The sequence below is a fragment of the Micrasema longulum genome, unplaced genomic scaffold (genome assembly GCF_059751315.1).
Source record: "Micrasema longulum isolate JH-2025_06_02 unplaced genomic scaffold, ASM5975131v1 h1tg001138l, whole genome shotgun sequence".
Classification (NCBI taxonomy): Eukaryota; Metazoa; Arthropoda; class Insecta; order Trichoptera; family Brachycentridae; genus Micrasema; species Micrasema longulum.
The window spans coordinates 60648-87348 of record NW_028278326.1 but is presented as its reverse complement, the minus strand read 5'-3'; the positions used below and the strand labels follow the sequence as shown (position 1 = coordinate 87348).

The following is a 26701-nucleotide window of genomic DNA, read 5'->3' as shown; positions in this document are numbered from 1 at the left end:
CAGATCCTCTATTGAAGACAACGAGTAGAAGATATTTAGTATATATTTAATTTTAAGTGCTTATTTCAGAGCTGACGGTGTGATATTCTAATCCTTTAAATTTAGTGTTGCACACTAAATAAGACCTACAGAAAAAAGAATTTTATGTACATGATGTTTCACTTATTGATATATTAAATGGGTGGGTGCTGTCTCCACATCCTGACTAGAACATGTATGGCTATTAAACTTAGTAACTCTGTACAATTAACTTATCTTACAATCATTTTGTTAACCAGTATTATTTGGTCCGCGTACATTCTGCAGTATTGCAGAAAAATAATTCCAAGATTGGCTTACCAATCACAAAACAATTAGTTACTTTTAGGTTGAAATTTAGTAATGGTTTCGATTTTCACTCTTTTGATAAAATTTCCAGGTGGTTTAATTGAATGGTTAGATATTTTTAGATTAATTTCTAATGTTTTCAGATCACACATTGAGAACTATTTTTGTGGAAGTTGTCCAATTGTCTATAACGGCCAATATTTTTAAAATCTTAACAATTACATCTAGAGAAAGTGTATTGTGTAATATTCGAGTCATAAAATTATTATCTGTCTGATGCACTAGTATTTCTTTTCTTAGGGTTTCCTCGTCTTCCACTCATTTGGAGGGGGCACTGGATCTGGATTTACGTCACTGTTGATGGAACGTCTCTCTGTTGATTATGGCAAGAAGTCAAAACTTGAATTTTCAATCTACCCAGCACCTCAGGTAAAAACTAAATGTATGAAATTAATACATGTCTAATGAATAATGGTGGTGAATCAAAACATTGTTTTCATAGTTTACAATGCTTCCAAATTTCAGACAAATTTGTTATAATCCATTCTTTGATTTCTGAAGTGCAACAAACTTTGAAAATCAAAGATTTTACAGAAGTAGCCTTCTCATAAAAAAAATATCACATTAAATACAAACAACAAAAAATGTGTTGATAGATTCACAAACACTACAAGGTAAGTAATAGTACCTACAATTAGTACTATTAATAGGATTTATACCTTACTTACAAACGAAATTTAAAGGATAAATATAAACATACTATATGTATATAAAATATATAAAATTAATGTATTATGAAATAATATTCAATGGTTAGAGTTAGGATTTTATACAAACTTTATCTAATATGTACTTAAAAAATATTTCACACTTTGAAACACAAATTTAAACAGAATTTAGGATGTTTTGTCTTATAGAATTCAGTCTATCTAAAACCTATATATCTAGTCATTTATTGTGAAAGTGATTTTATTTGACTAAGATTTATCGTTCATACGAGTCTTTTTTATAGGTTTCAACTGCTGTGGTAGAGCCTTATAACTCTATTCTGACTACACATACAACACTTGAACACTCAGATTGTGCCTTTATGGTCGACAATGAAGCCATTTATGATATCTGCCGCAGGAACCTTGACATTGAAAGACCAACATATACTAATTTGAACAGGTTGATTGGACAGGTAAGCATTCACTTATTAAAATTAAAATTCTTCAAATCATTCACATTTTTACATTTTTAAATTACAACAAATAGGCTGTGTATAACAATATGTTTCTTTTTTGGGTGATATGTGTATGGTTTATGTATTTAAAATACCTACTTGTGAAATTAATACACACTACTGTAATAAAGTTTGAAAGGTTGAATATGATAGTAACCAATTTAAACAGAGTTATATCTAACTACAATTGTAAAAGTTATTAACATGAATGCTTCAATACCATGTCAATTTATTACTTTATACATAGTTAGAATTATCAGATATTTATTTATGACTTTAGCTTTTTTTTCTATGTGTCTGATAAAGATTTAAGAAGTGTTATTTAAGAAACATTTAAGGCCCAATATACAAACTAGCCGGCTGCCGATACCAGGTATATTATGTACTTACACAGTCCCACATCCTGCCTTTAAAATTGTACAATTCCTCAATATAATTGGAATTAAAATTAACTTTCATTTTCTTTTGTTGTATTTTATTTTAATATTACCTGTATTAAATGTATATACCATTGTGAAATGGATTGAAGACGTCTGTAAATAAATAAATTCCAGTCGACATACGTCCAGCTCAAAGCTCCATTTTATTTTATTTTTGTTATATATTATAGTGTTTTTCCGAACTGATAAATAGATTGTTGTTATAATTATTTCGGCGTGCCGCCACCAATCGTGTGTCAAAACTACAAAACTAATTTATATTGAGACAGACAACTCTAACGTTAAAATATTTCCAAAGTTTAATTGAATTACAGTGAAAATTTAAGTACTGTGAAATGATTTTTATTTTTTTAGAGTATTATTTAACTTATTTTATCTGGGGTTTTGGTAGAATTTTTTAATAAAATGTCTATAACAGGCGTACGTAGCATGGCAGAAAATACATTTTTGTGAGTTATTAGTTCCTTTTTTTTCAAGTTCCTGCATTTATTTCTCTTGGAATTTTTAATATTTCAATCACTGCATATCTTAAATATTTACCTTATTATCCAAATAGAATTAAGAAAACTCTGTTAAATCTGGTCGGATAATTATCATTTATGTCTTTTGAGCAAATTTTTTTTCAATGATTAGGCTTAACGAAAATCACATATAAAATTTATTCATCGCATAATCGATAATTATCGTATTACTATTAATCCTATGGTCTGAGAATCCCATCTCCGGTGGGTATAAGTTAACAGTTCAATCATCAGTAATATTGCTTGTGTAGAAATGTTGCGAAGGTAAAAATATCTGACCCTTAGGTTAAAAACGTATCAAATTGCCCAGACACGAGAGCTTAAAATTCATTTTAAGCTGAACTATTGTGTTAAAAGTGGGTTCAATTTTTAAATAAATATGTAAAAAGCTACCTGAAAATGACTCAACTATATATAATGGCGATAAGTCATTTCTTTTTTTATTAAAAATACATTTTATAATGAATTTAAAAGGGCATGTATTTTCAATATTATTATATGATACTATGTTTTATTAGTAGAGGAGGATATTGGAAATTTTGATGGATTTTACTAGCACAATTTTACTTTCAGATTGTCTCATCCATCACAGCATCCCTGAGGTTCGATGGAGCATTAAATGTTGATCTTACAGAATTCCAGACCAACTTAGTGCCATATCCTCGTATCCATTTCCCCCTCGCCACCTATGCTCCAGTCATCTCCGCAGAGAAAGCCTACCACGAGCAGCTTACTGTTGCTGAAATCACCAATGCTTGCTTCGAACCTGCTAACCAGGTTAGGCCTTTTTCAAATCCTCAATATGCATTATATATTATCCGATTCTTATAAGGGACAAAATCTAATCTAATAATAAGAGAGAGTAATGGTAATTTCCATATAAAATATTAACAAACAAGGAACATGGTTTATTTATTTTTTTTCCATATTTTGATCATTTTACACTCTGTCCCAAATGTTTGTTATTAGGTAACATACAGAAAAATGTTTTTTATTTATTTTCTCCGCCTCGTGGTCAAGTGGTTAGCAGTTTTGCCCATCATGCAAGAGATCTTGAATTAGATTCCCGATATGGTTAACATGAAATATTTATTTATTTGACAAGGTGCTTTTTGACTAGAATATTTCAAAATCCCTAGACTGGCACTTGAAGCGTGAGACTTATCATCATTTCATCTATTTAATAAAGTATCAAGATTCGCTATCATCGATCTACCAATGCAGCGTCATAGGTACGGAAAGGGGAATAATTATAATAATTGATTTATTTACGCCAATAGGGTGTTTATGTAAAAAATGTACCTACTCACAAAAAATAAAACACATTTCAAGAAAACAGTATAAGTACATGTATATTATATGAATTTTTATATACATTAAAATTCTATTATACAATAGAAATGCAAAAGAAAAACATAAAAAGGAATAAATATACTATCGACATATTACGACAGAGATGGAGAACATTTTAGAGAAGGTAATAATAGAAGTCTTGGCATCTACAGGGCTTATGACCTGTCATTAGCTGGTTTATGTGGCCACATTACACACTGTGTAACATTCACCATTCTGCCCACATTTGAACATCTATAATTCTTTCATCTGTTGATGTTTGTGAATTTAAAGAGCTGAAGCCTTTTATGTGGGTGAGATTCATCTAATTTAATTATTTTAGCCACATACTAGGCAACGCCTGAAATATTTATTTGTTTCAATTTCTATACTTCTTCATGGACCAGGTGGATTTATCAACAATATTTTGAATTTATTCAAATGTTTGTAGTTGTCCTTGTTGACTGAATTTAACTCCCTGGGGAGCTGTTAATATTAACACATTACAACAGAGATGAAGAACACTTTAGAGCCCATAGATATTACAACGCAAGTTGTAATATCTATGGGCGGGGAGAACAATCACATAAGTCAACTTTTTTAATTATTTTTTTATTTGCTTAGCTTGTAGTATGCAACTATACTCATTCACACATGTATCAAAACATGTAAGTCAAATCAGCCCATAGCTATGTTTATATTAACAGCTCCCCGCGGAGTTGAATTCAGTCCTTGTCTACAAAATTTGTTAAAAAATGAGTCAAAATTTGATTTCAGATGGTTAAGTGTGATCCCCGGCATGGAAAGTATATGGCGTGTTGCATGCTTTACAGGTAATATTATAACTTGCTCATAATTTGTTACTAAAACTGTCCTTGTATTCTGTAAAAGTAAAATAGCATTTTTTAAACAGCCTAGGTTGGTTTCATACAAAATCTGAAGAACTAGTATAAAGTTCTGGAATGAACATCTTAAGGTGATTCTAAACGAAAATAGATGGCGCTTCTATCATTGTTTATTAAAAAATGTCATTTTTACTTTCATTTTCAAAGGAAATTTTATAAAACTTGTTTTGCGGAAACTTTACAACTTTATTGATTGTAACAATTTATTTATCTTATTTTTTGTTTTGTACACTATTTTGTGAAAAGGGCCTAAATTATATTGTCGTGGTACTTTTTACATAGTGTTTTTTTCATTCAATTTTTCAATAAAAAATTATAAAAGCGCTATCTGTGAATAATTAGTTTCATTTTTTCGTTTAGAATCACCTTCATTTTATAGATTTTTTAAAAAGTATTTTAAATGGTATGAATTTTCTCTACCTCGACTAGACTTTCGAACAACTAGTGAGAATTCTGAAAAAAGTGTATTTTTCTTAAATGTTTGTTTTTTTTAATAATATTTTTGACATAATGGCTGCCCTCGTTATGTAATGGTCTAAGGAGGCCAAATGAGGAGCAAGGACAAATGCAAGGAAAAATTGTATTCGACACAAGTTTCAAATCAACATTAAAAAGCACACATCATTGGTGATACTGCAATATCGCGTAGCCTTATTTTTTTATTTTTTAATGTTTTTTTGCATAACTTAGTTCTAGAGAGTCATTTGTTTTAAATTATAGATATTTTTACTGTAAATAATGATAATTTTTTTAATACCCCAGCGGTATTTTGGTTTATCAAAATCATAGGTAATACATTAACAGAACATCATCCTTTTATTTTTGATTATAAACTTAATGGCCAAGTTCTTTCGATTGTCACCTCTATAAGAGATCTTGGAGTGATCCTAGATAATAAACTAACTTTTCTGGAACACTTTGATAATATAGTAAACAGATCCTTAAAAATTTTAGGCTTTATTAATAGAACTACGTCTGATTTCCAAAGTATGCTTACACTTAAAACACTTTATTGCTCTTTAGTTCGCCCTATTCTTGAATATGCATCTGTAATCTGGTCCCCTCATTATGCTGTTCATATCAAGCGCCTTGAATCAGTTCAACATCGTTTTATAAGAAAAATTGCATGGAAGATGGGATTGGAAAGAGGAGACTATTCATATTCTGATATGGAGAGGTTTTTAAGCATATCAAGTCTTGAAAAACGCAGATGCATTGCAGATATAATCTGCATGTATAAAATTATGAACTGTCTCATTGATGCCCCTGAAATTTTGCAAAAGATTCTTTTTAACGTTCCCACCCGTAGACTAAGAAATAATGAAATGCTTTTCCTCGGTCACTACAGGACCAATTATGGTGCACAGTCGCCTTTGCCCAGAATGATCAGGCGGGTGAACGATCATCAAGATCTTGATTATTATGGTGTAAGGATGTCTTTCTTTACAAATCAGCTAAAGAATCTGTATAGTTAGCCTATGCTTTTTACTTAATCTAAAAAATCTATCATCTGTCTTTGCTGCTTATTTCTGTTCCTTATATTTTTTTATTCCTTTGTAAAAATTTCTTTTAATTGTAATGTTTATAATGGACTTTGTCCGTAAATAAATAAATAAATAAATAAATAAATAAACAATTTTTAGGTTCCTCAGTAAAAAAAAATGTATAGTTTATTTTAAGTAAGACAGTATTGACGACATGATTACTATATGAACCAGACGAGACATAACATGACTTGATCTTGAAAAATGTTTACATAATCATAACAATTTTTTTAACTGACCTCGCACAGAGGGTCCTTGGTTCGTTTTTTGGAAAAATTATAAAATGATTTTTCTCAAGCCTGGGTAATACTGTAATTGTGTCTAGCCTGTGGTGTAAAATACAAAAAAAAAAAACATGATTTTTCTAAATATGAGAACACTTCTCCTTCACCAAGCCCGGTTTTCTGAAAACTTAGAGGGTGAGAATTAAGTTACAGGGTCTCGCAACAATAGATCTACACAGGTTGCAAGATGTCAGGACTTAAGAAACAGACCTCCATTAATAAGAATATGAATATAATATCTCTCGTTTTCAGGGGAGATGTGGTCCCTAAGGATGTAAATGCCGCCATTGCAACTATCAAGACAAAACGCACAATTCAGTTTGTGGATTGGTGTCCTACTGGCTTCAAGGTCGGCATCAATTACCAGCCACCCACTGTAGTTCCCGGGGGAGATTTGGCCAAGGTGCAAAGAGCTGTGTGTATGTTGTCCAACACGACGGCTATTGCAGAGGCCTGGGCCAGGTAATAACATCAAACAGTCTTAAACTAAATATTTAGTGTTCATCATCATCATCATAGGCTCTACAGCCCGCTGTGGGCCTTGGCCTGACCCAACAATTCCCTCTATCCTGACATGCACATCTCCAGTCCCTGATGACAATAGGATCCACATCCCACTGCACTCCATCGAGCCATCGGAGTTTGGGTCTACCAATGTTACGTCTACCTTAGGGTTTCGTGTGAAGTATCTTATTAGTCACTATCCCATAACACATCCTTTCTACGTACCCTGCGGATCGCAACCTTCCTATTTCAATAAGTTGCACTGTGTTGGGCTCATTGTAGACACTGTAGACTTCTTCGTCGTTTTCCTGCTCAGCTCCGAATGTCTTTCTTAGTATTGTCAAATTTTTGGTGTTAAAGACATTTAATCTTCATGAATCAAACTGTTTCCACAAAGGACAAACAAAAAAAAAGAGTTTTTGCATTTTGTATCATATGCATTTGAAAATTAATTCAAATATGGGTTTGTTAGTGAGAGGTGTGTCAGTTACATGTTTTTATTTGTTTCTTATCGTTATGAAAATTAATATAAGATATAAATAGAATATACAAATGAAAATTTCTAGAACCATTGTTCTAGAAATTTTCATGATTAAGGCACTGAGGTATTTAAATAAAAATGACACTTTATATAATGCGAAATTGAAATCAAATTCTAAAATTATCGAACAACATTGCCGTGCAAAACGCATCGTAGAGTAAAAAGGACGAACTATTTTTTAAGTTTTATCGCTTATGAAAAGCTGTACGTCTCCCTTTTGCAATGCTTTACATTTGCTTAGCGTATACAATAAAAAACACTACTTTACACCAAATATAAAATGAGCTCAGGAACCTATGTTGAATGGAACAAAATTCGGGTGCTTAGTGCTGCATCTAGATACATATATATCAATACCTAAAGGCCACTTTTTTTGTTCTATGACACAATATCTAGTAATAAATTACTTTTTCAAAAGTAGAAATCATAGTTCAAAATTTTGATAGAAAATATCTACTAATTCATTGATAACATCTTCGTGAGCTGTAAATAAAGTTGAGTTGAATTATTTTCTAGGCTTGATCACAAATTTGATCTTATGTATGCCAAGAGAGCTTTTGTCCACTGGTACGTGGGTGAGGGTATGGAGGAAGGGGAGTTCTCAGAGGCCCGAGAGGACTTAGCAGCCCTGGAGAAGGACTATGAAGAAGTTGGAGTCGACTCTGTAGAAGGAGAACTTGATGATGGAGACGAATATTAAAAAAAACAGCTTATAATTTTAGAATGAATATGAATTTCGGTATCTTGGGAAAAAATAAAAAGATCATGAGAATCTCAAGAACATTAAAAAACCATAGATTTGGCATTTAACACACTTTAACAATAGATTCTTTTAAACTTTTGAATTATTTTGTTGACTTGTCTAGGACATGTTACTTAGTTGTACTAAATTTATATTCTTTCTAAAATAAGTTGTTAAGTAAGAACTGCTGAAAAACTAATGTGTGCTTTTTAGAAATATTCTCTTTGCAAATAATTGTATTCAGAACTTAACTTGATGTATGCACAATAATGAAATAATATAATCATTTGGTATGCCGTAAATTTAATATTAAGACATTCACTTTTCAACGGTGACAACATTCCGTATTAAGATGATTTTGTTCAAAAGCATAATATTAATATTTACTATACTTTAAATATTATATTCAAATATGTATCATATATCCTGCCTTTTATGTTCAAATAAAGTGAGAAGCACCATTTTTTCATGTTGTATTAATATTAAAATAATATATAGTTTATAATTATGTCTTTGTAAGTTTTTTGTATTAACCTACTTAATATTTTATAATACTTGTGAGATTGCATTTAGTAACTTTAATTAACAAATAAAAATAACACCAAATTTACTGTTTTTTTTATTACTTTAAATAAATATAGTGGAGTTGTGTCCCACATTATTTTATTTTATTAGGATATCACTATGAAGAGAGGCCTTTTTAGAAGTTATAGCCAATGCCAGGTACACTTGATAAGGAATACAAACATATAGGATAGGTCTTCCCGCTTTCTGTAGATCTCTTCGCCATTAACACAGTGTGGGATGAAGGTGGATTGGCATGGCTTAGCTCAAAGTCTGTATGTTATCACGTCATTTGGCGTCCGTCTACTTCCAACTGAAGGAATGCCAAAATCGAATATTAAAAAAATGTCTTTAAACGCTCTTCTTGATACTTGGCAATCCGCAATGGGAATCTTCCCCTTCAGGGAAGGTTACCTTTCTTTTTTTTCCTTCAATTCATCAGCGCTTACAAACTTCTTAGGTTATCCCCGGTCACTGGACTCCGCAGTTTTTATCAGGTCATGGTAAATTTAATGACAAATGATTTGCATTCAATATTGTTGATTCCCCTTCGTGCTGTTGCGGATATCCTAATCAGTTCCTTTCCCCCTCTCTATGATTACTGAATGGAGCTTCTCGCTACTATCCGTGGCCCTGTTATAGGTTCTATCGGATATACAGATCTGGTGGCTTCTAAAAAGAATTTCAATACTTTAAAAAAGTTTTGAAATCATTTCGACGAATTGATCATGTCCAATCAATTTAATCCCAGTCAGTGAAGAATTGAAGATCCAATGAAGTACATATTATGTACGTCTGGATTACTTTCTTTCAGCACAAACATGCTAAGGCTACCAGATTACAGAGAGCTCCTTTAGGCAGCTTTTTTCGTTAAGCAACGAGCAAATTTTCCGTGTATGTGGACATCGCCAATGCGGTGTGCTGTATGGGGTGGGCAAGATGTTAGCATGTCACTGAATATAATGAATACCATATTTTATTGCCCTTGTTTGTCTTTGTTCATAAATTTATGTTCTTTTTCTTGTATATATCTTTCCTTATATAACTGTTTTGATCGGCTAAGGCATATATAATATATAATAAATAAATATATACAGGATACAATACTTATACACTGACCCTAAAAAAAGAATACATAATAAAGCCTGTCATCCAATTAGATGTCCTATTCACTAAAATTTAAGCATATAAAGAAACAATGTAAAAAAATATGTTATAGAAAAGAAAAGAAATAATGACACAACAAGGAGGTTGTGGGAAAGGAAAATAAGGAAAGTGAAAAAGAGTGGTAGAGGATGAATGAAGGAAAGTGGGAGTGAAAAATAGAAAAGTATTTTGAAAATGTAGATAATAAAGATATATTTATTAACAATATATTTACTTTGTATATAGGTATAAACTTTATCAAATTGAGAAGATATGATTAACTGATAAAAAATCATGTACTCCAAACACTATGTACGTATATGAAGCTGACTTCATAGACCATGGGACAGCATTGCGTATTTCAAATCTAATTGAAATACATCATTTATTGTTATATTTATTTACAAAATAGAAAAAAGATTTCTATAGTTATGTATTAGCAATAAAAAATTAGACTAACCTCTTCATGGAAACTGCCCTACCGTCGGGCCATAAAATTCCGATTGAATAGTGTATAATATAGGCCCCACAATAAGAACGCGGGATTTATTTCACTAATTTTCCTAGATTACATCAAGATTTGGACTGTCAATAACACCTATTAATGAAACTACACAGAAAAATTATGCATACTTTAGTTTTTTGTTAACAGCTAATTTATAATAATTTTAAATGTCACGTGGCCTTGTCTTGATTTCGGCAAATGTAATTTTTTTTATTGAAAATAACTCCCTCCGCAAAACACAAATGTTTAATTCATATTTAAGGTTAAAATGAACTACGGCGTCACTGCGGTGCTGCATGACAACATTTTGTATGGAGTACCGCCGGGTGTAGCGCAGCATTAGTACAATTTGTTCTATGTAAAACAGTGAAAATAATAGTTCATGTTGCCGCGACATGCTGCGCAGTGCCACTCTAGTATGGTTTGACCTTTACTCATCAAGAAAATATAATATACAACAAAAAATAACATAAGTTTTTTAATGGTTGCAATAAATTGTTAAACATTTGAAAAATCGTTAGAATATTTTTTTAATAAAAATTAAAAGAAACAAATGCGACTTGAATTCAGGATACATTTTATTCACGTGAAGTGAGTTTAAAAATTACTTTAAATACATTATTTACACAAAATATCAGGGAATCTTAAGGGCAATTTGTCTATTCAGTTTTCTTAATCTTTAACCATCATAAATATTTTATTTTTTTATTTTTATTTTTATTTTTTATTTTATTAGGGAAATCAACAGTTCTACATACATATTTTTAGTAAACAAACAGATATAGTGTATAAACTCAGAACCAATAACAGATTTCCACATAGTATACAAAGTTAGTAAAGAATATATATATTACATATCAAATAAATACAAACAATTTATACATATAAAAATGTTATTTTCAAGTACTCAATAATCAAAGATTTTTTAAATATTAATTTTAAGAACATTAAGTTACTGTAAATTGGGCGGGATAAGGACAAAAATTCTTGAAGAGAGGATAAGGAGGGGGGGGGGGAGATGTACATATTTATTATTATAATGTCTACTAAGTTACATAACACATTTTTAGTTTAAATTTTAAATCTGACAGAGTGATGTTTGTATAATCTATATTTTTAAATTTTGTATTGTACATTGAAAAAGTCCTACGAAAAAAAGCATTTTTAACATACGATGTCTTACTTGTTGGTACATGAAACAGGTGGTACCGTCTACAAATCCTGGCTGGCACATGTATTGTTATTAAACCAAGCAGCTCTGTACAGTCAACCATTCCTGTCACAATTTTGTAAAGCAGTAGTTGGTCCGCACACACTCTGCGGTATTGTAGAGAAATGATTCCATGGAAGGTGGAGGCAGTGAGAGTAGATACATAAGAAATACCGGTTTTGTATTTAAGGTACTTTATAAATTTGTTTTGAATATTTTCTATTCTACTTATATATATGGCATACTGGGGATTCCATATCTGAGAGGCGTATTCCAAATGGCTTCTGACAAATGTATAATATAATGAAATAAGGGCCTTTGGATTATCAAAGTGTTTACTCATTCGAATTATGAAACCTAACATGCTCAGTGCTTTGGAGGTAATTTTATTGATATGCGATTCAAAAAGTAGTTTTGAGTCTAAAACAATCCCAAGATCTTTAATTTCGTGCTTTCTCATTAGTACATTATTGTTTAGTTTGTAATCAAAATTAAGAGTTTTTCTTTTCCTTGTGAATGTAATACAGACACATTTATTTATATTCAAAAACAGTTTATTTTCAATACAATAGTCAGTTAGACGATTAAGATCGTCTTGAATCATTAGGCAATCTTCTTGAGATTTAACTTTAGCGTATATTTTCATATCATCGGCATAAAGAAGAAATTTTGAATAACGAAAGCAAACATCAATGTCATTTATATATATAAGAAATAATAGGGGACCGAGTAGACTTCCTTGGGGAACACCAGAGGAGATTTCTGCCCAGTCAGATTTATACCCACCAATTACTACCGATTGACATCGATTACTAATATATGATATCAGCCAGCGCAGAAGATCACCATGTATACCTATAGCCAAAAGTTTGCGTGTTAAGACTGAATGGTCAACTTTGTCAAAGGCTTTGCTGTAGTCAGTATATATAGCATCAGTTTGGAAACCACTTTCCATTGTGTTTAAAATATCATTTGTAAATAAAGTAAGGTTTGTAACGGTCGAGCGTCCGGAGAAAAAGCCATGTTGTTGAGGACAGATATAGGATTTTACTGCATGGAATAATTTTTCATAAATAATTTTTTCAAATAATTTAGCGAATGTCGATAGTATTGAAATTGGCCTATAGTTGTTTGCGTCATTTTTTGATCCAGATTTAAATATGGGTGTGATGTTTGCTTTCTTCCATTGAGATGGAAAAACACATTCCTGGAGAGACTTTTTAAATAATATAAAAAGTGGGAGAGATAAATTTTGGTAGCACGCTTTAATAAAAATAGGAGGGATCCCGTCTGGTCCACTACCTTTATTTATGTCAAGTTCCTTAATGAATTTTCTTACGATTGCTTGGGTTATATCCGCATATTGGATATCAGCTGATCCATAATTAGAGTTATTTTGATTGAACAGAATAGGTATTGTTTTTGGAGTAAAAACGGATTTAAAGTAGTCGGAAAATAAATTGCATATGTCTATTCCATTATTTGCAGTTTGGTTTAGGTAGATAATTTTATTAGGAATAACATGAGAGGTATTTTTAGATTTTACATATGACCAAAAACGTTTAGGATCTGTAAGAATTTCGCTCTCAATTTTTTTATTATAATTTATAAAACTAATATAAGATAAATGTTTTAATCTTGATCGTAATAATGAGAATGCATTGTAATCAAGTGGGTTTTTATGTAATTTATATTTTTTGTGGTATTTCAATTTTTCTTTGCTTATTTTAATAATAGCAGGATTATACCAAGGTGGGTATTTGTTTACCCAGACATCCTTCACGGGAATATAATTATTAATCAGGTCATTAATAATATTATAAAAGACAGTAAGTGCATCATCCACATTGTTGTGAGCAAATAAAGTTTTCCAATCGTAGGTTATAAGTTTTTCATTTATAGATTGGTAATCACCATTATGAATTTTTTTAATTTTTTTCTTTGACGATGTGTTAAGAGGATTATTAGAAGCTATAGAAAGAGACATGTTAATTGCTTTATGATGCGAATCCTCAGTCACCAGTGGACTATCACATACAGATAAAGTACTAATATTTTGATTGCAAAGTGCCATGTCCAAAATTCTTCCTAATCGATTAGAAGCATGATTGAATTGATTTAATCCCAGAAAGCTAATGGAATCAGCAAATTCTAAACTAGAAGGTGTACGGTAATCAATTGGATGAAGGAATAAATTGTTATTAGTCTTTACCCAGGAGATTTCAGGAAGATTAAAATCTCCCAAAATTAAAAAAGGTTCGTTTGATGTACTATTCTGAATAATAATATTTAGTTTTTGAAGAAAGTTATGAAGTAGGTTAGCATGTTTGGGTCCTCCTGGTAAATATATACAGCAAATGTTTAGTTTTGATTTAGAATTTATTGGAATCGAGATCCATATATCTTCTGCTTCAGTTTGCCACTGTAGTATTTCAATGGCATTTAATTCAGTCTTTGTCGCAATAGCTACACCCCCTCCAAGTTTTTGACCTGTGAGGGAATATTTTCTATCGCGCCTAAATACTGTGTACCTGGGATCGAATATTTCGTTATTACTAATACCATCCACCAACCATGTCTCCACTATACTCACAATATCCCAGTCGTCACAAATAACATTATTGAGGAATATATCAGATTTTGTGCGTAAACCTCGCACATTTTGAAAATAAATGTTAAGGGAGGACTCCATAATTGATAAAAATAAATCTAAAGTAATAATATAACATATTAAAATTAATTTCAGCAGAGATTGCGATCATGATAGTACATAATAAAAATATTGTGAGTTTGGACCTTGGTTCTAGAGATGCGATCATACAACATAATACTATACTCCTCATTATTGGGACAAACTCAGGGTGGAAGAGAGATTTTATAATATTTGCATGTTTATTTGTGTGAATTAATTTAAAGTTGAAATAGTTTCCAATATAGAGAGGTACTAACATAAATGCAGTAAGCCGCAGATTCAGAGAGGTTGTAGTGTTGCTTGTACGTCGCTTAATAGATTGCGTTAATGTTGGTAGGTCAGTGTAAACAGCACGCACGCACACTGTACAATTATGAGAGAGTGACAGATATAAATTAAAGTTTAAATAAGTACAACCAGAAAGACATAGTTCTTTCGGATCTTGACAATAGCTGTGTGCAGTAATAGGTAATTCTGAAAGCATTTTTTTAAAGATATACGACTTGCATTTTAATACTGCTATACAAAAGGGATTGGGGAGTTCAAGCATATTTAAGGGGTACGGCATTATAAAAGAGATATTGAGTACAGATGAAAAAAAATAGAAAATAATCAAGAAATAAATTTTTAAATGAAAAGGTATCAAGGCCTGGCTAACTTTTGAACATCCCACTCTGTTTGAATCCTGATAGGAGGAGATGTGTCGTTTTGCCTTACAAAAATTAAACCGTTTTTCACCCAGCAATAAGAAAACCCAAGTTGTCGGGAGATTGTCTTTGCCTGGAACAAGAGTTTCTTCTTCTCCGCTGTCAGATGCTCGTTGCAGTAGATATTTTGTGGAATACCAGAGATACCGATTTCCATAGTTGTTAAGTTTTTTTTGACACGGACAGCGTGGAGAAATCGGTCTTTCGTATGTCTTCTTAAAAATTTTATGATAAGTGATTTGGGTTTACTTTGATTTGGGGGTTTCGCAGACACACGCGTTGCGAAGTCAATATCATCCGGACTAATTTGACAATTTACTGCATGTGCTATCTTCATTATTGTATATAAAAAACAATAGTATTATTTAACAATTAAGTATCAACTTGACATGAAATGGGGTATTTTAAGTGTTGAATGTACATATGAATACACCGCTGCCAGCTTTGAATGCATGTCCTTAAAAATTATCTTAACTCAACTAACGCCATTTCAAATTCTCATTGTGTCTAATTAAAATGATATAAAAAAGAAATTACATTAATCTCCAGCACCATACTGTCACTTAAGGACAATAGACAAAAACACAGATGATGATACAGTTGCCAGCTGATTTTAAATCAAAATTTACAAGTTGTGAATAAATATATATATATAAAACATTCCAAAACAAAATCATTGATATTTTCCATAAAATGCATGCATAGAATTAAGAATAGTCCAGAAACCGCATACGCACATCAAACAGAAGGCGACTCAACTACTCAAATGAGTAGTTGAGTCACGACCATGTCCTTTTGACCCATTCGTTTTTTTGTAGACTAATGACTAATTAAAATCTTCCTAATTTGATGTGATTTACTTCATCGTGTGTTAAAATATGAATAATTAAAAATATTTCATTAACCTTTTGACCAACTGAGTGTAGGCTGTTCAAATTTGATCAATAGAAGTAAAATTTAACATTAAAAATCACAATAATTTTCAAAGTTAACAACAAAGTCATTATACATTCATTACAATTGATATAAAATGAATGCAATGTTTAAGTATGTCCAAATGTTTGCAGACTGGCCCTAGGGAGTTATTCATGTTTAAATTTATTTCAACAGAGAGGGAAAACATTTTTGAGATGGGAATATGGAATATGAATGTTACACGGTGTGTAAAGTGGCCACTTAAACCAGCCAATGATAGGTCATAAGGCCTGTAAATGCCTAGACTTCCATATTTCCATCTTAAAAATGTTTTCCCTCTCTGTTGTAATAAATTTAAATAAAACGAATGCTTAAAAAATAAATGAGGCAGTAGTTAAATCCATTTGGTTTTGTTAGCAACAAAGTTTCAATACTCTTGTGACATTGTCTGACTACCTACTATTCTTGTTAATTTAATGGAACATTAATTAAATATAAAATTCAACTTACTTTTACCAAGTAATATGAATAAAAATGCATTCAAATCAACGTAACATGTTCACAAAAACAATTAATTTGGTATGGAACATAATATAATACGTACCTAACATGCCTTGCAGAAATGACATATTAAAAGAATGTCTAAATGCTAAATATTTAAGAAATGAGAAAGAACAAATGAATCGGGGAATAAATAACAAGGTGGTATTTGAATAATAGTAAATGAAGCACTTTAGGTAGGATTGCCTTGTTGTGGTGTGGTGTGTTGAGGGCTCTTCTATAATTTTTATTGATCAATTATAGTGTTTGCTTAGCTTGCTTAACGTACTTGCGTAGCTGTGAACAGTGACTCAATGTGTTAAAAAGACGTTTCTATAAACATATTTTTGTGGCGTGTTGCGTTGTGTTGCGCAAGCTATAACCCTCTTTAGCATCCTGGCAAAGACTAAACATTGTTGAATCAGGACTGCATAGTGGCGCGTCACGTCACACAACACTTAAGCAATGTAATCTGCCCATATAGGAGCGATATACGCTAGACACCTCCCCAACACACCATGACATAACAATGTAATCCTACCTTCACATTACTTCTGATGTTTAAGTTTTTTTAGATAAAATAGAAAGATATTGAAAAATAATTTCTCTAGTAAAAATTTCATTATAAATAGGATGAACATTAATTGAATGATAACAGTCTTTTGGCTAATAACAGGATGATTTAGATAGTTTTCTTAGGTTCTAATTGTTCTTCGTAACACTCATAAAGGTCGTCAAGGTCACCGGTCAATTCAGTAGCTGCATTTCTAGGAAACCATCCTCTGACACGATCTTTGGGAGAATAGCTTTTGTGTTCGTCGATCCTTTCACCAAATAACCAGTACCTAGAAAATCATTAAAACCATATTTAAAATTTTAATTTGCAATAAATAAGACACTCCAGCAGTGCGATTCTAAATGCGCTCGCGTGGGTAGGAAAGCGTTGCTAGCATGTAAATATATGCTGGCAACGCATTCCCTACCCCTAGGAGAGCGTTCAAAATACCAGCCTTGAATATGCATGGAGATATTTTGCCAAAATACAAAAAAATTGGACCGTTTTCAACTAAATAAATTACCCTGCTAGAGAGTACTAATCAAATTGTGGAGAAACAGGGAACATACTCGGACCATTGATTGAGAATCCACAACGTGAAGCATAACCTGACTCAAAGTTCATGAAAAAGCAATCTAATATTTTTTATAATACGCTTTTGATATATGTGAATTAATGATAATAGCAGTATCATTAATTCACTATAAATTAGCGATCATTCCGATTTTCAGAGCTGATGTACTTTTACACAGAGTGAAATTATTTATTTGTGCTCTGTTAACTATTTTACATTGTACCATGTCACAGTCATTATATTATTGTCAAATTACTAGGCGTTTTTAAAACTAAGTCTTTTTTCAAAGGTTTTCGGTTTGCTCCAAACCGGTCAGCACATTAATTTGAATTTAGTGATTTTACACAAAATAAATACATAGTTTTATTTAGTATTTACAACTGTCTGTGCCCAGGCGAATGAAAAATACAGTTCTGTGTGTGCAATAGAACCAGAATCCTGGACGAATGCTTTCGACTTGATTGCTACTCTGGCACATAATGGCATCAACTCTTTCTCAATAGGTCAAAGTAAGTACCACGCATCCGCGAAACTGTAATCGCAACACTGCGATGGCAAGAAATACAAACAAAATTTCCTCATAATTTCATTATTGGTTAAATTTATGAAATAAATACATACTGGCGCCATCTAGTGACAGCTATATTGTCTCCCTTCTGTAGAGCGATTCGGGACTCATCAGTACAGGGTGGTCTAATAACTGTGTTAAAACCAGCTGACACGGGGAACCAGCTTCCCCGCACATTCCTATCCATTTGATATACTCGCATGCGCACCCTCTTCTCTTGTTTCTGATTTAATTGTTCGACCTAAAAAGAAAATCTCTTTTAAGTTTTTTTCTGATAAAAAATAATAATCTGACAGTGATCCATTCAGATCCAAGGCACAGATATCTGTGGCTTATATCGTTTGACTCATATGTTTTTTCTTATGAATGGTCTATAATTCAATCACTCCAGGATAAAAAACATGATTAGTCAGCACCAATCGCTTAATTTAAAATTAGCATTACATTAAGATCTCTCCATAAAATAAATACTTTAAACTTACAGTTAACGTATATTGATGGCAATTTTCCGCAACTGGCCACACTATGCCATCTCCAGCCGGCCATCTTCTACATGTCTCTTGAATATTTCTTCTCCACCCGAGATCATACGGGAATATAAACTTTGGTCCCTTCTCACACTCCACAAGCCTGTGATTAGCTTTCTCTTCTATCCAGTCTTCAATCGCAGTACGGTTCCTTACAATACTTTTAAACTGTAAAAGAAAGATAATTGTTATTATTGTTGTACATTAAATAATATGCAGAATAATTTCAACAATGATAATGAGTTTTGTTACAATTGTCAATAGCTCAAAATTATGGGAGTAAGCTTCTACAATAGTTTATTCTACATACATAAATAATAAGTATGCATTGTTTTTACTTTGTCAGGAATCGAACCTATGATCTAATGCGCAGTAAACAAATATACTAACCACTATTTCATGAGTTTAAGAATTTTAAGAAGACACTAGCCTATAATTCGGGCTCGTGGTGTAATAGTCAGCGCGCTTGCCTACCATGCGAGAGGTCTCGGGTTCGGTTCCCGACACGGTTGATATGAAATTTACTACACTATAATATTTCAGTCCCTAGACTGGTACCTGAAGCGTAAGACTGATCACCTTACTTCATGTAACAAAAAATGATCAAGATACGCTGCGATTGGTGTACCAATGCAGTGCCCTATGCATCATTAGGTGCGAGAAGGGAATGATGATGAGCCTATTTTTTAAGATCCAATGAACTTTATAAAGGCCCAAAAATTACTTATATTTGCTCCTAAACGAAGCATATGGGATATAACAGATGCCTCCAGGAGACGATCGCCAGCCAGCACTCTCTTTTCAAAAATTGATGGAGGAAGAAAGAAAAATATAAAAAATATGGGCATTACCTGAAAGTAAAACAGCATTCCTACAGCTAGCACGACACCTATTGCAAGTCCCAGAGCTAACACTGTCATAGTGAGAGACAACACTGTAAACTCTACTATGGGCTCACTACGAGATCCATAGTACAAATACCAGTTGCGGTGAATTCCACGGTACAAACTCACTACCAGTATCTGAAACAAACAAAATTACATAGGCTGAGATATCTTGTCAAATGTTTCTAAAGGATATCGACACACAAAAGAAACAAGAGTTGAAAAATACTTGTAGTTATATATTAAAGCATTTATAAAAGTTTTTAGCCATATGCCAATTTTGTACTATTGTCAATTAGTTGTAAAAAAAATAACTTCTCACAAAAAATAATATTTGAGATAGAGAGGAAAACAAATATAGAATCTCTAATCCAAAGTCCAAAGCAATACCACTGCAAACAAAAAGCGAACTGTATAATGTAAAACAAATATCATTCAATTTTTTTCGAAGTTGGAGTATTTGAATTAAGGAAAAGAGCACGGGAATGGACCTACCTTTGATGTGATGAGAATGTTCTTCAATATTGGCGCACTGGATGACAAAGATTCTCTATGATTATGATATTTATGATAAAAACTTTCACATGGATGACAATTCCAAGAATGCTTATCAATGTGGTGTAATGTCAAAATTTTAATACTCATACCATTTCATGTACTTTATTATATAAATAAAACACAAGTGATACTTTAATCCACAAATTTGGAATATCCAGTGACCGGTTTCATCGCTTTCGCGACATCTTCGAGACTGGATTTGATGTACCATTGACTCGGACCCGTCAGACTAACAAAACGCTATTTTATATAAACAAATCTAGTGGCAATTATTCAGAGACTACATAAACTTGGCAATGAATTAAGCTCTATTGATATCTTTTGCTGTTCAATATCCAAATTTAAAGAAAGACTTTTATTAACGATAGAATAATTTATTGGGTCATTTAGCCATTTTGTGTTCGAGTCCCTATTGTTTGTATGGTTTTATTTATTTTAGTTTCTTTCAATTGAATTTGTATTATTGTATTAATTTATTTTATACACCATCACTATGTAGTTTAAAGTTTATATTTACCATATCTGTGTATTTTTCATAATGTAAAAGCCTACTAGGGCATTTAAATAAATAAATAAATTATTACAAGAATTTCCAAATAAACCAACCAGATAACACGTGATACCCGAGGGAGAATAGCCTATTTCACACATACCATCTTAATCTAAACGGCACAGTAAAACTATAGTGGATTGACATTTATTAGGGTTGTTGGTATATTTAAAATTGATAATATTTACATATTTTTTTTTTAATTTTTAGTTAATGACTTCAATAAAAATAACAACAAAAAAAATGCCTCGGTTCATTAATATATATTTTTTAAAGAAATATTAGCATTCTTATAATTTAAATTTATTTCAACAGAGAGGGAAAATTTTTCTGAGAAGGGAATATGGAAGTCTAGGCATTTACAGGGCTTATGACCTGTCATTGGCTGGTTTAAGTGGCCACTTTACACACTGTGTAACAGTGTAACAGAATTCTTATAATTTACCCAAATATTAAAATTTTGGTGACCATTTTCAACGAGTTGTAAATAACTCACTATTAGAAAATGGAAATCAAGTTGGGGTAGTGTGGGGTTAGAACCTCTGATCCGTGAGTCCGCAACACTAGCCACGGGACCACAACCTAATTCAAATGGTATAGTAAAACTTAACAAAAGAGATTTTAATGATAATTTTATCAAAATCATAATTTAAATTTAGCGAGTACTCTCAAGTAAAAATCCTACAAAAGGAAATCTACTGGAGATTAGTCGGTCTCATGATGTACTGGTTATTGCGTTTGCAAGGCATTAATTAAACAAATAATTGTAAAATAAAAAATATCGATCCATCATATTGTATTTTATCATGCCGTGTAGATTTTTGCCGGGGTGTGAAATGGGCCAATCATGCAATATCACGCAGTGGGCTCGTGGTGCACAGCAGTCCAGTCTCCGTGAATGTACGGTAGTATTTTTTTTTAAGCCTTGACAAAGGAACACTAGTGTTTCAAAACAGATCTAATTAACTGATTTTACACAAAATAAAGTTACCACATCAAATATTGAGATTACTTTACTTACTGTAGTTGCTTGAACGCAGCCAAAAACAGCAAATATCAAAAACAGTGAGAAGTCCCAGTGGTTGGCCCAACCAACACACCCATTGATCCACGGACAATGATGATCCATTTTTTTTACACAGCGACCGCCTGTAACATTAAATTAAAATATTTAATCATTTGAGATATTTCAAATTAATAAGTAGCCGATTTTATCACATATCACAAGAGATAATTTCAATAAGTCTATTCTTACATTTTCTACAATGATGAGCTCTTGGAGCCTTGTAACCTTCACAAACAGCACAATATTGCAAATACTGACAGTCCTCGGTATCTTTCTGAAAAAGAAAGCAGTTTTGAATATTACCAAATTACATTTTAATTCACCTAAAATAGTTTAATAAAAGTTGATAAAGCTAATTTCAAATATTCAGTACCCTTAATAATTACTTTCGTAAAATAAGTTAACACAGAGGTTCCCAATCTTCTTTGGTTTGCGGCTGCTTTAATACATCAGATTTTTACGCGGCTCCCTTAATACATCAGGAGTGCTTACCACCTTTTTAAAAGCGACTACCCATTTAACAACGAAAAATAAAAAACGAATACCATTTTTCTTGGGATAATATAAAATATCTAATTTCAACTGTTTCGATAATATCCATATTGAGACTGGACAACCACTATGGTTTTGGTTGCGGCGGCTGGTTGTGTGTCCAAATGCATTCAATAAGGGTTCAACACGAAACAATTTATTGAGTCGCGGCTCACACTTTGGGAATCACTGGGTTAACACATTCGCAGACACTTTTTTTCTCATAGAATCTACTCATATGGACAAATATTAAAACTTTCTTAATGAAATATTTTCCTTCTGATTGGACCGTAGTTGATGATTTGAATTAAATCTTATTTGACAGACATATTGAGACACTTTTATCGCCAACTGTTTTTTTATAGGGACACAATATCTCCTCATACCATTATATAATAACTTCAATTTCATATAGGCTATAATGTCTTATGGGCTGATGGCTATAGCCGTCATTTCCTAAATAAAAGACACAATTTTGACGGCTATGGCTGGCATAATCGCTAACCGCAAATGTGTTAATAATAAAACATTGATCTACTAAAGTACATTTTATGTAGATAAAAGTTCTAACCCTTTCTTTAAATTGTATATACATAGCAACAATTACCTTCCACGAAAAATTCACAAACTTTTTGAATATATCAAACTCTCAAATAAAAATATGTAAATGTTTAATTCTTTATGTAATCTTGACAAGAAAATTATACCTACTAATAAAATGTGTAAATATATCACAATAACTTTGTAATATTACAACTTAAAATAATTTATATGAACCTTAATGCATAGATGTAAAAATCTAATATATATTAATTTATGAATAAAAAATAAAAACGTGTAGGTACATCTCCTCAAGTGTACTGTTCCTTTTATGATTATTATTTTTAAAATTATCTACACTAAAATGGTTGTTGCATAAAATGAAACTTTAGTAACAAACTTTCAAAATGGGTAAAAATTAAAAAGCATGATAGAAATTGAAATACCGGCTTCCATTTGAGGGGCACAAATCCTGGTCCTGAAGTCAGTGCGGAGAGGAAGTAAAAGATTGTGGCTCCGGCAAACAGAAGAAATATTCCAGCATTGACTGTAGAACCAACTGAGGTCCATGGTGGCCACCACATACTAAGGCAGTGAAGAGTCACCCATGTTATTAGCTTGATGATGCCTTTAATCAAATTAAATTAACATAATTATAGATTTATGTAGGTGCAGAATGCCGGACAATATCCAAAAAGCACAACAACAGTGGCATTCAACTGAAATGAAAATGTTGCGCCGGGCAGGTGGTGGCATGTACAGGATCCACAATGAGTATATCAGAGGGTCATTTAAAGTGGCACCGATAGCTGAAAAACTGAAAAAAGGCAGGATGAGATGGTATGGTCATGTTATGTGTAAAGATGAGAACTATTCACATTCATTCATCAGATATAATAGGTTAATAAATAATATTATAATTATTTTGATAGTCGCAATGAACTGCGGAGGAGTTAGACAACCACTCTACAAACAATTATACACACAGTCACAAACACTCCACATAATCATACATCGACGTGGACTTTAGTCACATCACAAGGCCAACAGAAATGATAAATTTAGTTGTTCAGGCACGGATTGAAGGATTTTGATTACATGGAGACCAACAAAATGGACTGGCTTGGTGGCAACAGTGACTAGTGTCTTTCTTCACACAGCCTCCAAAAAGGCTGAAGACAGGCAGATGCTGGCCAAATGCTTCTATTTTATCTGTGTATAAATGTATCCAGCTGATCGGAGCGTAAGATGTCTTTTAGATAATTTATACATAAGAAATAAAGTTTTAAACAAATTTATGCAAAGTAATAATTTTAATTGAAAACATTTTAAAACGTGGATTTGAATAGCTATATAAGCTTAACATATTACAACAGAGTTGGAGAAAATTTTGGAGAAGTGAATACGGAAGTCTAGGCATTTGCAGAGCTTATAACCTGTCATTGGCTGGATTCATATGAGCGTGAGTTTGCTTTCCACCAACACAATATCAAAAATGCACGAACATGTGATTGTCAAATCATTCCTTAACGATTTTCATTTCGGTTTTTTTGATTTTGATTTGATTATTCAAATAAAGTGACAGTTGGCGGAATAAATTCCCCATGGGCTTTTTTGCGAAAAGTATTTAACGTTTCTCCGTTAACGACGGCCTCCGTGGTGTAGTGGTCAAGACGCTTGACTCACACACGGAAGGTTCCGGGTTCAATTCCCAGTGAGAACACAAAAAAAATTAAATGTGTTTTTTCTCAAGCCTGGGTGTTCTGTGATGTAATTCACCACTGTAATTGGGCCTCCCGGCCTGTGTGGTGCAAAAAAAGGGAAAAAAACGTTAAAACATTGTTCAGGCCAGTATATAGTAAAATATAAAGATTTTAGAGATATATAATACTTTATGTGATATCTAACATTTTATTCAGTATTTGTATAAATACCATACTGTTTTTCTACTTTTTTGATAGCCTGTATTTTTTATTGAAAATACATGCACAGTTTGGCGACGCATTTTTTGTTTCATTCGTTTTTTCCAAGACAGAGTACAAAATTTTGGTTATCACTGTAAGAATGTCGTATTATAATCTAATATAGACGTTATTGCAGAGTTAAAAGCAGGTAAATACAGTTTATAAAGAGGCCAACCAAGAATTGCAATTCATCAGCGATTATGTCCCGTTTTCAACGTTTTTTTTATTGCGATCGCAAAAAAAGGCTCAAAAACCAGTGCGCGCAGGCAAAATTGGCAGTTGGGTACATTTTGCGCCCCACTAATTTGACATTCAAGTAGTTAATAACTGCCTGGGGGGTGAAATCCAGTCCTCGTTTACAAAAATACTGCTAACTAGATAAGCCTTTCCAAAAAGTTATCAAGTTCGTGTTCTTTTTACATTACAATAGATACCTACTGAAAAATAAACAAGGTTATGTATTCTCAACAAATAAAGCGAACGACGGAAAAATAAAAAGCTGTAGAGAAAGATATACCGCGAGAAATTTAGATTGTTAATATTTAGTTGGTATGTAAAGATAAATTCGTTGCATTTTATACTTTTTGTCGTTTGTAATAGTGGAAGAAATTCTTAACTCAAAAAATAGCTAAAAATCTTACCTAGTGCTATTAAAGGCCCCCAGTGGCATATTCTAGCAAGTGGACCGAAACACATTTTAGGGCATATCAATAAATATTCAAATCATTATTCAATTAAACCAACTCAAAAATCAAACTTCGCAACTTATTATTTTGATTTTTTCTATCTGTCACTGTGACTAGTTACTAGTTACTAGTGATGGCACGTATTGCTCTTGATTACAATGATCGACCCGGAACGACCGGCACCCGATTTCTTTTTTAGAACTGGTAACGGTTACTGTTTTTTATCCATAAAAAAATCCGTAACTCATGTGGTTAGCACGTTACCCACCATGCATGAGATCTTGGATTTGACTCCGATTAGGCGGATATTCAATATTGATTTAAGAATATTGTTTTTAATAGTGTTTAATTTTATACTTACTTGTGATCAATTTTTAAAAGTAAAAAAAAAAAAAAATAACTCGAAAATTTCATGGATTTTGGACATGCATGGCACCTGAAACGTATGTAATCGGTATTGATTATCCTGCCTTTATGTGTTTTGTATTTAAAACAAGGTACGCTGCGAATACTGTACTGTAACATACTTGCCTTTAATATTTACTTATCATCAATATCTTGGTTTTCTATTATGCGTATATCAATAGAAGAATGTAAATTATGATATTAAATAGTTTGAATTAAATACATATAAATCTGATTCTAAATTCAAAGGAAAAAGAACCGGCTGTTTTATAATTTAAATCGGTTGAGAACAACCCTATTCGTCATCTAGTTTTTATGCCGTTTTGTTGGTGCACCTGAATATTCTTAATATTTACAATGAAGTTAGCAACAGTTCTAAAGCTCAATCATTAGCATAGTAATGTTGCCAGATTTGTTCGTATTTATAATGTATTTCTTGTCTAGGTAAACTCTATAAAAATAATGACAAGATAATATAAGAAAACTATTCTGTTAGTTGCACGTCTTACTTTGATTGATGTCTCTATCGATCGATCTCTATTGACTATATCCTTAGAGTATATACATCTACTATATCTTATAAGTTTACAACGAACCTATTTTTTTTTACATTTTTAAAAAAATATGTAGAAAATGAAATTTAACAAT

General features: G+C 32.1%; 2 protein-coding genes across 2 annotated transcripts in view; one reads left to right on the top strand and one right to left on the bottom strand.

The window, feature by feature from the left end:
* LOC148276845 (tubulin alpha-3 chain) overlaps positions 1-8830 on the top strand; it is a 34698-nt gene extending 25868 nt beyond the window's left edge. The window contains exons 4-9 of the mRNA XM_088233675.1: positions 628-756; positions 1340-1510; positions 3087-3290; positions 4623-4678; positions 6831-7040; positions 8140-8830. Coding sequence (XP_088089801.1) covers positions 628-756; positions 1340-1510; positions 3087-3290; positions 4623-4678; positions 6831-7040; positions 8140-8323 — 954 coding nt within the window. The 3' untranslated portion in view covers positions 8324-8830. The remainder of the gene's footprint in view (positions 1-627; positions 757-1339; positions 1511-3086; positions 3291-4622; positions 4679-6830; positions 7041-8139) is intronic.
* Positions 8831-16643: 7813 nt separating this feature from the next.
* Positions 16644-25808, bottom strand: LOC148276844 (palmitoyltransferase ZDHHC6). Its single transcript, XM_088233676.1, has 8 exons — positions 25604-25808; positions 23445-23626; positions 22117-22201; positions 21883-22010; positions 19721-19891; positions 18825-19037; positions 18396-18583; positions 16644-17489 (listed from the first exon to the last, which is right to left on the bottom strand). Exons 1-8 carry the CDS (start codon positions 25656-25658, stop codon positions 17327-17329), a joined length of 1185 nt encoding a protein of 394 aa, XP_088089802.1. The 5' UTR covers positions 25659-25808; the 3' UTR covers positions 16644-17326.
* Between the last annotated feature and the right edge of the window lie 893 nt (positions 25809-26701).

Coding starts and splice junctions, on each gene's coding strand:
- LOC148276844 (XM_088233676.1), bottom strand. CDS start 25,658: ATGTGTTTCGGTCCACTTGCTAGAATATGCCACTGGGGGCCTTTAATA. Junction 19,892..21,882: donor GCTGCGTTCAAGCAACTACA/GTAAGTAAAGTA, acceptor TGTTTGTTTCAG/ATACTGGTAGTGAGTTTGTA. Junction 17,490..18,395: donor GCTGTCACTAGATGGCGCCA/GTATGTATTTAT, acceptor ATGATTTTCTAG/GTACTGGTTATTTGGTGAAA.